The sequence below is a fragment of the Cephus cinctus genome, unplaced genomic scaffold (assembly GCF_000341935.2).
Source record: "Cephus cinctus unplaced genomic scaffold, Ccin1 Ccin1_scaffold0168, whole genome shotgun sequence".
NCBI classification, from domain to species: Eukaryota; Metazoa; Arthropoda; class Insecta; order Hymenoptera; family Cephidae; genus Cephus; species Cephus cinctus.
This window is the reverse complement of record NW_014332892.1, coordinates 498,835-512,800: the sequence shown is the minus strand read 5'-3', so window position 1 is coordinate 512,800 and position 13,966 is coordinate 498,835. Positions and strand designations below refer to the sequence as shown.

The window sequence follows — 13,966 nt, the reverse complement described above, 5'->3', positions numbered from 1 at the left end:
TTTTTTTTTTTTTTTTTTTTTTCTCTTGGAGCGACGAACATTTTGGCTTTTCTACAAGGTGCTATGTAATATTTGTGTCCCTTTAATTATTTAAGTGTATGTAGTAGTGCATGGTAGTCAGAAATTTTTTACCATTTTTTTTTTCTTAGTATGAAAATTCGCACTGGAAAAACAAAATCTCGTTCGACGTTACTCGAGCGAGCGGATGTCGTTTAGAAATTGCACTCAGTGTGAATTTATATAAATTTCGAAAGACTAGATTTAGGTTTAAAAAAAAAAGAAAGACAATTTTAGCCCTTAATTTTATTAATCTAATTTATTGTTACTCCTTAGAAATGGACTTTTATGATTAAAGAAGACATTCCGTATATTCCAAACTGATTTTTATTATACGTTCATTTTTATCGAAAATCTGAAGTGACATTGATGACTTTTGTGTAATGATTTCTCATGCATTTCTCCTTCTTTTATATCGCAATTCCCTATTTGTAACTACTGTACTACCTTTTGGTAACTATTCACCATTAACCATCGACAAAATATTATTTATTCACTATTATTACAACTTTTCGTAGACACGTGTCCTCCTCTCATTTTGTCACTTCGGAACGAATTCTTAGTGTTTAGTAGCGTCTTAGACTGGTTGGCCGCACTGTAGCCTGTACAGTATAGATATATATTTTTTTTAAGTACCTAGAGATTGATTTTATATTGGTGTACCTATTGTATTTAAAAAAAAAAAGAACTTGGTGCTTTTCGATAGCAACAATAAACGTGCAATGCAACAACACACTACTGCTTGCTTTATTATTTATTAACCCCTCACTATCTTTTCTTCCTTTTATCTAACACGGTACTGCGCTTCGGTTTTTATTCTTCAATCACATTTTTGGGTGGATACCTCGTATGAAGATATGCCTTTGTTTTGTATCTCTGACCGTAGTGTATATCCTGCATGAAACTGAAATTTGATAAATAAACAAAATATTAATTGCTATAAGAAGAAATGTAGAAAAATTTGTCAGCTGAATAAATATATCGCCTATTATAATGTACAATTAATAAGAATCCAAATTTTATACCAAAGGTGACTAATTAATACGACTTAAGGCTTTTCGCACACGTAAAAAAGCAAAATTGTCATCTTTTTTACGTATGCAATAATTATCGTTAATATGACCAATCAATGATTGACTGACACTCTTGTCTGCTCTCCATATGATTGTTCAATAGCACTGGTAGAAGCACCAATGACTCATGTTCTTTTTTTGTTGCAACAGCACAAACTAAAAAGAGGAAAAAACAACCACGTCCATTGTACAGCATCGAGTACTCTCAGCCAGAGCCACCAATTCAGGATGACAGCGTCTCACCGAAACCGATGACACCTCGACGTGTCAAGCGACGCTCCGTCATATCTCGGGACGGCACAAGACGCTCCAGCAGAAGAAGTTCGGTGCGGCAATCTCGTAGGAAGAATCCAGTAAACAGGATAATGGACCAGCAGGAAAGCCTCTACGCGAATACGCCACCTAGCAATTTGACAAATCAAAACGTCAACTCGCTGTCACAGGGTACAATTAATTACGACAGGATCTCAAATACCTGGGACAGGGACAGAAATTCAAATTGGCAGCCGGAGGCTGTCAACATGGCGGTATCTTCGCCGGTTGTATGGAATCAAGACTCTAATTACTCAAACACAAGCAATTTCTCTACTCAAAATTTACCCAATTGGGATGGTAGCAGCTCTACCAGGAATCTCACTGACAACTGGCAGAACAACGAATTGAATCCTATGCAGTGGCAGGGTCAGAGTAATCCTACTTTTCAACGAACCAGCACTCAGAGTCTCAATGGGGAAGATATGGATGATCTTTATAGTAACAGACCAGCAAGTGCCAGGTCAAGTTACAGCAATTATCATGGCGTCAGGGCGACACCTCAGGTCCCAAGTAGAACCGACATTGTTCGTCAGAGCCAAAAACAATTTGTACTCAGTGGACCTCCTGCTTATCAGGATACAGTGATCTGACTTTTGGGTCTGGTGTCAGGCTTGTACTGCGTTTAGAATTAGTAGCAGGATTTTTGTACGTTACCGAGCTAGAACTGTGCGTGAAAGAGTATTGTGATTTGGTGGCTAATTCACACACCGCAATCTTTGCTCAACGGCTCGTTTACTTAGAAGGGAATGAAAATATACATTTTTCATATCTTCATTTCAGTAACTTTTCGACTGTTCTTGTAAGACACTGTTAACTTTAGATGTATCTTGCCTCTTTGGTACGCCTCGCTGACACGCCACCATTTTCTGGTGTCAAGAATAACAATTTGTGATTCGTGTTGAACGATTAATTTTTTTTTACTGTTTAGAAAAACAATCTCATCATAATCTAACGCATTCACCATCGCCGACAATGTTAAACGCGTATTTATATATTTTTCATTGTAACGCTGCAATCTCTGTTACGCACTTAATCAAAAGCTAGCATTATACCGAATCTTATCTGTACATAGCCAAAAATTACGCAGCAGTCGCCATTCTTAACCCTTAGAAGACTGGAAGTCAATTTTTCGACTCTACATCGGTCTCATATTTTTTCTACAGTATCGCTTTAGCATATGTATTAAAGTTAAAAGTCAATAACTGTAGAAGTCGTTTAAAAAATCCGCTCGTCTAAGGGTTAAGGACTCATTTCTTTTTTTATCGTTAACTACATACAGATGACAATTACCATCATCATTATCATTCACTGAGATGATTTATTCATTCACATTACATTCAGTGATACTTTGTCAAATATTCCTCACATTTTTTGTTCGCCTTTTTATTTTAAATCTAGAACAATCAAATACACACAAATTTCGATTTGATATATGCAATTTGTACTTGATATACATTATACATATATATATATATTTACACTACAGTCTTCCAATTCGATTGTGCGTTGCCTATTAAAGGCAGCCGAAATTTTTACTGGTACACGAATGCTTGTAATAATTGTGACACAATGATATATGCAATCGTATCTACATACGGCGTGCAATAATTGTATGGAATGGATTTTTGTATTTGTAGATCTCTTGGACGAGTTCCGCGACTTATAAAAATTGTACGTATTACATACGTATCTTCGAACTAGATCATTAGGTATCTCAAGAAGCGAGATTAAGCAGAAAAATCATGAATCAATAAATAATATCAATAACGGAGAGAAAGACGTAAGAACCAAAGTATTAAGTAGCAGTGAAAGTAGGCTAGAAGCTAGCATAGTTATAGCAGTCCTTATTAATCAGTTATCATAATTTGTACAAGTTAGTATAGCGACTACAATAATTTGTCGTGGGCAAATAAGCAGGATAGCTATTACGTTAAGCAAATAATTGTTTAGAGGTTATGTAAAAACTGGGTACGTACTTAAACGAGTAATGGATGTCTAATTTATTGGATGCAGAAAGATCACATGTATCAAGATCAATGATACGAGTTGTTTGCGTTAATAAGTCTGGAACACGTACGTCTCTGGATAATTTATTTTTTAGGTAATAATATACTCCGCTAAATATTCATATTGACTACCTGATTATTCAGTTAAATGCAGTTGAATATATTGATTAAGCAGTTACATCAGGTGCACGTGCTACTGAAAAATGCACTGCTCCCTGCAGCAATGCACAAAATAATAAGGCATTGATTGTTTACGTTCTTGTAAGCAATTATTCATTTTTGATATATTGTTCGATGTATCGTCCGGCAAGAAATGCAAGACAATAAAAAAAAAAAATACGAAACAAACAATTTTATTTGTCGAATTAATATTTCTGATTAATAATCGAACTGGTAAATTGACTGACTCGTTCGGTTTACGTGTTAAATATTTTATTGGCAAATCGTCTATTACTTTACCGGAACTTTTTCTGTATGATGTTTGTAGATTAATTGGACAAGGAACTCCCTCTCTTATTTGTCATATCGTTCAACCAATTTTACGAGCTCAGTGTCAAGATCTTTTAGGTAATTGGATGAATTTTATCTGGAGAAAATCTAATCTAAATTTTTTTAACTGTTTGATTCCTCACACGTGCCGCTATTACCAAGATTACCGGTGTCATTTATATCAGACTAATGATAGTATAATAATTTATAGTTCATAGCCAGACGGTTTTTTCTTAACTTACTAAATAATTTCGCCAAGTCCACAAGTCAGTCGATTAATAAATTGATCGTTCAAGGAAACAGGTTACCAAATTCGCGCATGTCCCTGAATTAGTTCGGCCTGTTTCTATAGGTAGGGCTGCCTCGACGTACGGGCACAGTAAGCTTCTAGGCGTCGGGACGCTCGGCGTCTGTGTCTCTACTTGTCAGTGTGAGTGGGAGTGTGTCTGGGCCGGATAAGTATATAACGACTTTTGTCAATATATTACAGTGTTACTTTTTTGTGATTAGTACGAAATTGAACGAGTCAATTATTTATCGAACAGAATTATGCATATAAAAATGATAACACGTGGTGTCAAGATATTGAAGATCGTTAAGGCGGACATTAAAGGATTACGTATGCTCCATACCAATAACCAGGTATAGGGTAAACCCAGTAGTAAATGAACACCTTAGGAAACGCATCTAGCGAATGGACTCTTTTTAAAATCACTATATATAATTCATGTAAACGTGTCCATTTACTGGGGCCTATCCATTCACTGGTGAAATTACCCTATAATTTTTTTTAAATAATTTTTTTGCAATTTGTGGATATTCGAAATTTTATTCACATATCCAAGAGTCTCTTCGTTTTACTGAACGACCTTTTCCCACTTTTTAACCCCTGAGTGTCTCTGACGCATATATCGACAAATCTAAAACTGGCCAGGTGTGTCACATGTCGATATATGCACAAGGTGAAAAAAAAAAGATATTTCATCAATTTCGTTTTTTACAAAACTTCACGTTTTAAGGATTTTGAGATCAGTTCATTCAAATCTTATCTGAGATTTTCAAAGTTCTATATGGCGTATGCAATGAGGTTAAGAATGACAAAACTTATCGAATTTTGAGGAAAATTAAAGTTTTAAGGTCTTTGAGGTTATTCAGTATAATTTCTGACAATTAAATAATTTTGTTATATGCAACAGCAAAGTAAAACACGACTCCCTAAAAATCCTTGTTATTGATTCTACTTACTGGATCCACCAGATTATTTTTTCTTAATTAGATAAATTAACATGCAATTAGACACTGACCCACCCCAATATAGAATGAACCGATATTCTCGAACGGTACTGAAAAGATTATTGCTCCACTTGCTCAACTTTCATTTATTTGACAAAATTTACAGTGCATACGTTTACACTGTTATCAGCTGCAAGAATTATATCTAAATATGAAAATTTTATTATTCGCTAAAAAAAAACAAATTTCACACAAGTCCCATATCATCCCTAGAGTATCACTTTAGCACCTAAGCACATACATTATTCCAAGTCAAAAACTGTAAAAATTGTTAATAAATACGTCCTTCCTTAAAAAATTAATATTCACACATCTTTATTTGCAATTTTTGAAATCTCCTAGAAGATACCAGAGCAATACAACTTATACGCCTTACGACGACACGTAAAGCGACTAATTGACTTGGGCAAAGAACCCACGTGTGCAGCATGGCAATGACCGGATTACAGTGACAGAAATACTCTGCCACACTGATTGTCTCGGCACAAGGTAAAAATGGCTCTTTCGCTATACTTCAAAACGAACACGAGCCCATAAATCCAAAGATTTACACCCTTCGACCAATCGTATTTACAATTTTTCACAAGGGCATCGATCATTAATTTTTTTTTTCATTTTTGGCTAAAGTTTTTTTTTAAACTCCTAAACTATTTCAATGATCTCTTCAGTGCACATTCAAGTACACGAAAGGTTTCGGCTTAAAGCTACAAGGAGGACCTATTGAAGGGACGATCAATACGGAAACGGTTGGCAACGAATACTTCACAGACTGCTTTTGAATTGCGAAAATAAGAGACTCTTGTGATAAGATGAATGGGATAGGCAGAATACGAGGCTGATGAAACTTTACTTTTTTTTTTATTAATGATTCATAGAAATGGACGATCGTACCTAACAACGTGAAATTGCGAACAACTACGTATTTGGAAGCGGCTTTTGGATGTGCCTTGGAATTAGAACATTCGCACGTACGGTACTGAGAATTATATATATTATATATATTAAATAAAATTAATCAAAATACATATAATCACGGATTAAGACTTTTTTTGGTATTAAAAAAATCTCGTGATTTTTTCACTTATTTTTTAACAGTCCAATATATCATCGCAGCTTATGTGAATGACGTAAGACGTTGCAATTTTTAAATTAATACATTTCTTCGAAATTATAGGAAATTTAATTGATTTATGTGACTACAAGTTATACGCAGCTATCTTTGTACTATACTTACTTATGTCTTACGTGCATCAAAATTATCGAAACATTAACGTCACCTGTTGCTAGCTGGATAAATATCCTAAAAGTTCTCTACTAATCAAATCTATAAAGAATGATATTTCAAAAATATTTTTTCCTAGAATTTACCTTTAATTTAATGAAAAAAATTCGTTTATTATTTATGCAATAGGTGTAAGTAATATTATTGCAAATAGTAGCACGTGGTGCTGTTAATTCACAATCAACATGTTTCTCGAACGTTTAACGCGTCTACCAAGTGACAGCTGTCACTCGTATACACACGTACCATGGTAATTTGCAATTTCAGCAAAGTGTAAATTATTCGACCACACAAGACCAACGCGATGCTTATTGGTTAATTTATGGCAACAATCTATTTATAGTTTGAAAAAGATTTTGAGCTGGCCGTATAATCGATGATCCTGTGAACTACAGTAGCCAATGGGTACTATCAGTCTGCCCAGCACGACTGTTATCAATTTAATCTTGATTGTAAATCCTTCGAGATGCGCACTATTATTTTATTAGGGTTAATCAATCGAAAAATCAATAACCATCCATGTCAATACCAATTTAAAACTATTCACTGGTATGACACGTGGATCTGACAGCTGTCATCTCTAATGTTTACGTTTAATTTCGAAATACTGTCAGATAATTGATTTGCACATTTTTTATAGTATTTATTTATATTTTATTTTTTCTTCTTAATTTCGTTAAAAAAAAAATATTTTATAGCAGATGCTTCACTGTATTAGGCCCTGATTACGTTAGACTAATATTAGATAGTTATCAGTTTATATTTACTTGATGATTAAAATATAGGTATGATGGACCACACGCGAATCACGTGCTAAAATATACATACGTAAACGAGATCAGATAACAAATTGATATCGATCTATTCCAATATGGAGTCTCCGTCACAATATCCAGTTATCGTAACTGGTAGCAATCTTTCTATAGTAATATTATAGGGTTAGTAGGGTCATGGCTTTTTGATTAAATAGCCTCGTATAAAACGCCAATTACGAGTGGATCGTACGTCTATTATTTAAAGAGTACATTTATAAAGCGTCGCGACGCTTCGCTTCGTCCGGAAGACCATGGAAAATTTTGAGTTAAATGATTATTATTTTGAGGATGATACGGATAGCCCCTACGTCTCCGTTGAATCAAATCGGTGAGGTATAGTAAATTTCTTGTGGGATTTAAAAAAGAAATTGTTATATTTATCTATTTAATCGGGTGGATGAATTTTGATAAATCTATTAAAAAATAGCTCAGGACGTTTTTTTCACGTTTCGACGCCATTGCTTATAAATATTGTGCTAACTCGTCAGGTCCAACGTAGTATGAACGCACATTGTTCATAAATATATACTCAAGGAATTTATGCCTATTTAGAACTCTCGTAGGGAAGAGGGGGGTCGACGTGTTTCTAGGTTATATAAGATGACAGTGATGATAGAAATTTTGCTTAGAATCTTAACAAGTCGCTAAAGTGTCCGTGAGTGTTTAGTCGAAATTTATTGAAAGTTGCAATAATCGTGAGAGAAAGATATATTGAAAATAAATAAATACACTGTGCATCATAGGGACAATGCATCATCGGTTCCTGCAAACATTATCACGATTCCCTTGGCTGTTCGCAAACGAGTAATTTGTTTGAATAATTGGAAAAAAAAAGATCGAAAATTTTGTCCTTGTGGACGTAAATTTTGTATACTCGTCCCTTGAGAAATATATTTTAATATTCTTCGTAATGTCTACTACCGCCAATTTGGAAAATAAAACTGGAATCAAATCTGACAAATTCGTGAGACTTCTTGCGCGATTTCTAAGGTAACACCGGCTTTGCTTATCCTTCAGTGTCTAACTGGAGATTCTTCTCTAATTTTTTACAGCGAGTACAGCTTCATTCATGACAGCCACTACGTGTAGTGAGTACCATGCGATAATATTGCATGGAGCACGTGGTAGTGTTTAGCGCTAATTAAATTACATTATTAATTAGTGTAGAGCTAAAATCTAATTATTAGTACGTATCTAATTGTTAGAAATAATTATTGATCATAAATATTCACGTGTTAAAATCTTAAGTAGTTTGTGACTTTGCTGGTATTCAACGTATATTCTGTGCGCATGATGATTTGCTTATGGTGAATTTTGAAAAAAATTATTATCGATATTTAATCTGGCGACAATATCAGGCTATCACGATATTTCAATTACCTATAGGTTAACCGTTTTGATTCCTTAAAGAAAATGTACTTTCATTACTCAAAATTACGTTTGGCTGGTAGATTGTCGGTTATGTTATCAAGAGAGGTGCAATTAATTCGGTACTTAAATATGAAATAACTTTTTATAATGTTAAATAAGAGATAAGAGTTAATGAATGTTTGTTTTGTCCATTTATGAGTTAGAAATTAAGTGTACACGTTTATTGTGCTGTAAATGTATAAATTGTCAATATAATATATTTATTTGTGCATATGTAATTTCTGGTTAACAGAAAAAAATTATTTCTGTATACTCTTTAGTTTTGTTAGTATAATCATTGTAATTTCTTGCTTCGTAGTTGTACAAAGATAAAAGTAATTGTAGCAAATTTAATAGAAATGTATATCCTGGATATTTTTCAGTGCCAGGGATCAAGATCAAGTGCGAAATGCCGAAGACGTCCTGTTTGATATGTTCAAAAATGAAGAGACGGGTTTATTATCAGTGGGCAAATTTTTGGCGGTAATTATAAATTTTGCACAATGTCCTTCACGATCTTTGTACGCGTCTAGAATTTTTATTTTTATTCTCAAGGCATTACGGACGACAGGACTAAAAAGAAATGATCCTCGACTTAAAGAACTAAGTGATAATTTGAAAAAGGAACATTTGAAGACTGGTGGACACGAGAGTATTTCTCACGAAACACAAAAATTGGACAGAGAACAATTTAGAAGGCACGTAAATAATTTTTTCTTACACTAAATTTATATACAATTTATTCTTATTGAACCTTTATTACAGAATTATCAGCCCAAACATTGTTCTGATATCGAGAGCGTTCAGGCATCAATTTATAATTCCAGACTGGGCTGGATTCACAAAACACATTGAAGATTTCTATTGGACATGCAAATCTAACACCGAAGGCAAAGTTGCATCATATATACCACAATTAGCTCGTATGAATCCTGAATATTGGGGAGTTTCTGTTTGTACAATTGATGGACAAAGATTTAGCATTGGTGACACATCGATACCTTTCACAATGCAAAGCTGCAGCAAACCTTTGACCTACGCAATTGCACTGGAAAGATTAGGACAAGAAACTGTGCATCAGTATGTTGGCCAAGAACCCTCAGGACGCAACTTCAATGAACTCGTATTGGATTACAACAGTGAGTATTTAAAAAAAGAGGAAATATTATTTACAGATGATTAATCATAATTTTTGTCTATCAGAAAAACCTCATAATCCCATGATCAATGCTGGAGCCATATTGATTTCCTCTTTATTGAAAACTCTGATAAAACCTGAAATGACGCTGGCTGAAAAGTTTGACTATATTATGAATTATTTCAAGCGCTTGGCCGGAGGTGAATATTTGGGATTTAACAATGCTGTTTTCTTATCTGAACGAGAGGCTGCTGACAGAAATTATGCACTTGGATTTTATATGAGAGAACACAAATGTTATCCTGAGAAAACAAATCTTAGGGAAATTATGGATTTTTACTTCCAGGTATGATAAAGCATTTAAAGTGTAATCAAAGAACTCTTTCCAATGATTCTAATAAAATTGCAGTGCTGTGCCATGGAGGCTAATTGCGAATCCATGTCTGTAATAGCTGCCACTTTGGCAAATGGAGGAATTTGTCCTATTACTGAAGAAAAAGTTCTCAAACCCGACAGTGTTAGAGATGTCCTAAGTCTAATGCACAGTTGTGGAATGTATGATTATAGTGGACAATTTGCATTCAAAGTATGTAAATGACATCTTTAGACTCAAAGAATTCTAATAAGTATTACATTAACTTTTTATTATTCAACAGGTTGGTATACCAGCGAAATCTGGTGTTTCTGGAAGTCTCTTAGTTGTCATTCCAAATGTAATGGGAATTTGTACCTGGTCACCGCCACTAGATCCTCTTGGAAATTCTTGCAGAGGTGTACAATTCTGCGAGGAACTCGTGACAGAATTTAATTTCCACAGGTTAGATGTTTCGATGAATATTATCTTCGCAGCATAAAATTCTCGTAGAGCTTCTCACAATTGTACTTTTATGAATATTCAAAAGTTCAATCAGATGCAGAAATCAGAAACAATACATTAGCAATTGCTGGCTTACGCTTGAAAGATAAACTTATATTATTTTTTTCCTCTGCCTTACGTACACACTTCATCCGGTGTTCTAATACGCATGAGGACCTCTTTACTTCAAACTGACCATTCCAATTATTTGATTTACACGCCAAATTCATACGATCCTTTCCTTGAACAAACGAACCCTCATTATTTTCATATTATCCCGATTGAATTCTTGCATGTCTCCATTCTATTCCCATTGTACTACCTGTTCCTATTAGTGTAGCACCTACTATGATCACAGGTACGATAATCTCAAGTATGCGACCAACAAAAAGGATCCAAGGAGACACAAATTCGAGACTAAAGGACTGTCAATTGTCAATCTACTGTTCAGCGCTGCCAGTGGCGACGTCACAGCAATGAGAAGGTAACTAACGTCATTGAACCGCCTAGTTTCATTGCGAAAACGATTTAAATATTTTTTTCTTAATTCCAAATTCTCTCTCGACCACAAGATCTTTCTAAACAACCTTGAAACGTTCTTTATTTTCTCTACCGTCTATTCTCTCGTCCTAAAGCACAATTCATTGTTGCTCTCTAAAATGACGCAACTGTAAGACCTTACAACGGCCTCGAGTTTCAAATGTAAAATGCAAATTAAATAATGTTTTGGACAAACAATAGATAATTTATCTGTTGCTTTTCCTGATATGTCGCTGGTTAACAATGCTGACACTTTGAAACCACTTTTAAACTACACGCACCCACGTACACACATGCAGTATGCAAGAGTGCCTAAAATGGTGAGTCGCATAAATGCTTTACGAGAGAAAGTAATTGGTATGCAAATTTTTTTGGAAGTTTGCTTAAAACCATTCTTTCCTTGTTTCAAGCTTATTCGTAATAGCATCTTAAATATATTTGCAATGATCTTACAATCCCTTACACTATCTAAAGTGTAACGAGTACATACAAACATCAATAACGTATCTATACAAAATCTACAATGTATATTCATATCTTAGTAGTAAAGATGCAATTTCCAATAATTTTTTTTCTTAAACTGCAAATAGCATAACTTATTCATACAAAAACCCAGAATACACCACCCAATCCTCATTACACTCACTTGACTCGATTTCGCAGATAGCAATGAATTATTTACCGAACGGTTGGGCTAATGTAAATCGACGTGATTACGTGTTAAATAAAAGAAACAGGCATTCAGTAGATTTCACAATGGCGAAGCAATTTGATTAAACTGCACGAAAATAAAGTGACAAATATTTGAATTTTACAGGCATCGTTTAAGTGGCATGGATATGAAACTGTCAGATTACGATGGCAGAACGGCTTTGCATTTGGCAGCAAGTGAAGGTCACTTGGACTGTGTGGAATTTCTTATAGAACAATGTGGCGTACCGCATGATCCAAAGGACAGGTATGAATTAATTATTTTATTTATTTGAGGTTAAATGATAATTATATTTTTTATTTGGTACCCAGGTGGGGAAATTTACCTATTGACGAAGCTGAGACTTTTGGTCACACTCAGGTTGTCGAGTACCTGAAAAATTATGCAGTTGCATATCAGTCGGAACAGGAGAATAAGAAAAGTGGATCGAGCGACACGGAAAGCGTTTCCTCTGGAAAGGTCTCTGACCCATCTGATAATTCGCCATTAACGTGAATCATATAATTTGAGTTTATTGCGAGAATCCTTGCTTAAAAAAATCCATTAAAATCAATAGAGATATTTAGGTATCCTATTTGATTACAATCGAAGGCATTTGTATTCCGATTGAAAATTATTCGGAATGAATAGGATATCATGCCCAGTGTGACTTTATTAGTGATTATCCAATTAACAAAAAATTTTTAATTAATAGAAATCTCATTCATTCTCAAAAATAATTATTTTTAAGATTTAATAGGAAATTTCAGATGCATAAATTTGATTTCTTCCCAGCAATTATTGTCAATCGGTTTTAATTGAATTTTTAAAGCAGGGACGAGAAAAAGAGAGAATGTGTGATAGATGGTCAAAAATTATACGACTGTGTTACGAAAAATTATTGAAGGATCATTCGTGTTTAGAAAAATATTTGAAATTTTCAAAACTAAACATTTTTTCCCGGCATATAGTTTTGAAATAATCCAATTGCAAAATCTAACTACAAGTTTTACTTTTAGTTATGAAATATGTATTCTAACGTGAATTCCGAAAATTAGAGCGTCTTTAATTGATCTTGAATAATTCTCAAGGATTTTGTGCTATGACTCATTCGCGCGAGGTCTTAGACATATACATATATCTTACTGGATAGAAACTTCCGAGCACGGTGCCATTGTTCTTTTCTCTATTATTTTTTTTTTAAATTAATTTAAAAAGTTAAAATTTAGGTCAATTTAGTGAAATACTTTTTGCGGCATAGATAAGATAATAAATTATTTCAATGACCTATTCGTATTGTTATATCTATAGTTAGAATTTTTGAAAATGCGACTAGTTGGAGTCGCGGTTAAATATTTTTTCCAACGATTTCAAAAAGACAATAATCTTATTATCAAAGGGCTATAGAATACTATACAAAGGACGATAAACTTATCACCTGAAGTTAAGTTTGTTCATTTGATTTTTATGATAAAACCATCTATAGGTGGTACATTTTTCGTGAATAACCCTATATATGTATGTGTATATCGAAACCACTGGGAATGAATGAATTTTTTTTCTATTTATCCGTCGAATCGTAGCGATGAAAAAGGGATACCATAAATAAAAAAAATTGTTATTGAATACTCATATGTATATTAAATATCGCTACGTCTTATGTTCCTAGAGAGAATTTTCGTATAATAGAAAATTAATATCCTTAAAAACTCTTATATAGATTCAGTATTAAAGTTTTCGACTTAAGTCACTTTTACTTATATCTCTACAGTTTACATTGATCGTCGATGCATTCTAATATTTATAATTAACATTGATTACACAATCGCTTATCTATTAAGTCAAACTTACTGTTAAGCAATTTCAGAATATTCATACTGCGTGGCAAGAATAAATCTGTATAAAAATAGTTTAACTAAAAAAACAGTCAATCGTATGTCCACGCACGTATGTAATATACCATATATCTGTAAAATAAAAATTGGAAAATATTTAAGCATC

The 13,966-nt window shown here is 33.8% G+C and overlaps 2 protein-coding genes and 1 long non-coding RNA gene across 17 annotated transcripts in view; 2 read left to right on the top strand and 1 right to left on the bottom strand.

Annotated features, from left to right (window-relative positions):
* The window catches only part of LOC107264145 (sodium/potassium-transporting ATPase subunit beta-1-interacting protein), a 10,397-nt gene extending 6,595 nt beyond the window's left edge, over nt 1–3,802 (top strand). For 2 of the 3 annotated variants that reach the window (XM_025081526.1, XM_015732077.2), the window contains one exon: nt 1,281–3,802. In XM_025081526.1, the coding sequence (XP_024937294.1) occupies nt 1,281–2,035 (755 nt within the window). In that variant the 3' untranslated portion in view covers nt 2,036–3,802. The remainder of the gene's footprint in view (nt 1–1,280) is intronic. The other variant, XM_015732078.2, reaches the window with a different exon arrangement.
* On the bottom strand, nt 727–11,154 carry LOC112493845. Its single transcript, XR_003058725.1, has 3 exons — nt 10,609–11,154; nt 1,374–1,532; nt 727–961 (listed from the first exon to the last, which is right to left on the bottom strand). It is a non-coding gene; the product is annotated as an uncharacterized LOC112493845 (long non-coding RNA).
* LOC107264143 (glutaminase kidney isoform, mitochondrial) lies at nt 4,186–13,966 on the top strand. Of its 13 annotated transcripts, XM_025081523.1 has the most exons (13): nt 4,188–4,582; nt 5,576–5,722; nt 6,109–6,206; nt 8,383–8,418; nt 9,124–9,223; nt 9,296–9,438; nt 9,506–9,879; nt 9,944–10,224; nt 10,288–10,464; nt 10,535–10,695; nt 11,075–11,218; nt 12,092–12,232; nt 12,298–13,964. In XM_025081523.1, exons 5-13 carry the CDS (start codon nt 9,173–9,175, stop codon nt 12,479–12,481), a joined length of 1,656 nt encoding a protein of 551 aa, XP_024937291.1. In that variant the 5' UTR covers nt 4,188–4,582; nt 5,576–5,722; nt 6,109–6,206; nt 8,383–8,418; nt 9,124–9,172; the 3' UTR covers nt 12,482–13,964. The 13 variants fall into 13 exon arrangements, with proteins under 13 accessions (XP_024937283.1, XP_024937284.1, XP_015587552.1 ...); XM_025081515.1 differs by lacking the exon at nt 5,576–5,722 and having other exon boundaries at nt 4,186–4,582; nt 12,298–13,966; XM_015732066.2 differs by lacking the exon at nt 5,576–5,722 and having other exon boundaries at nt 4,187–4,582; nt 11,093–11,218; nt 12,298–13,966.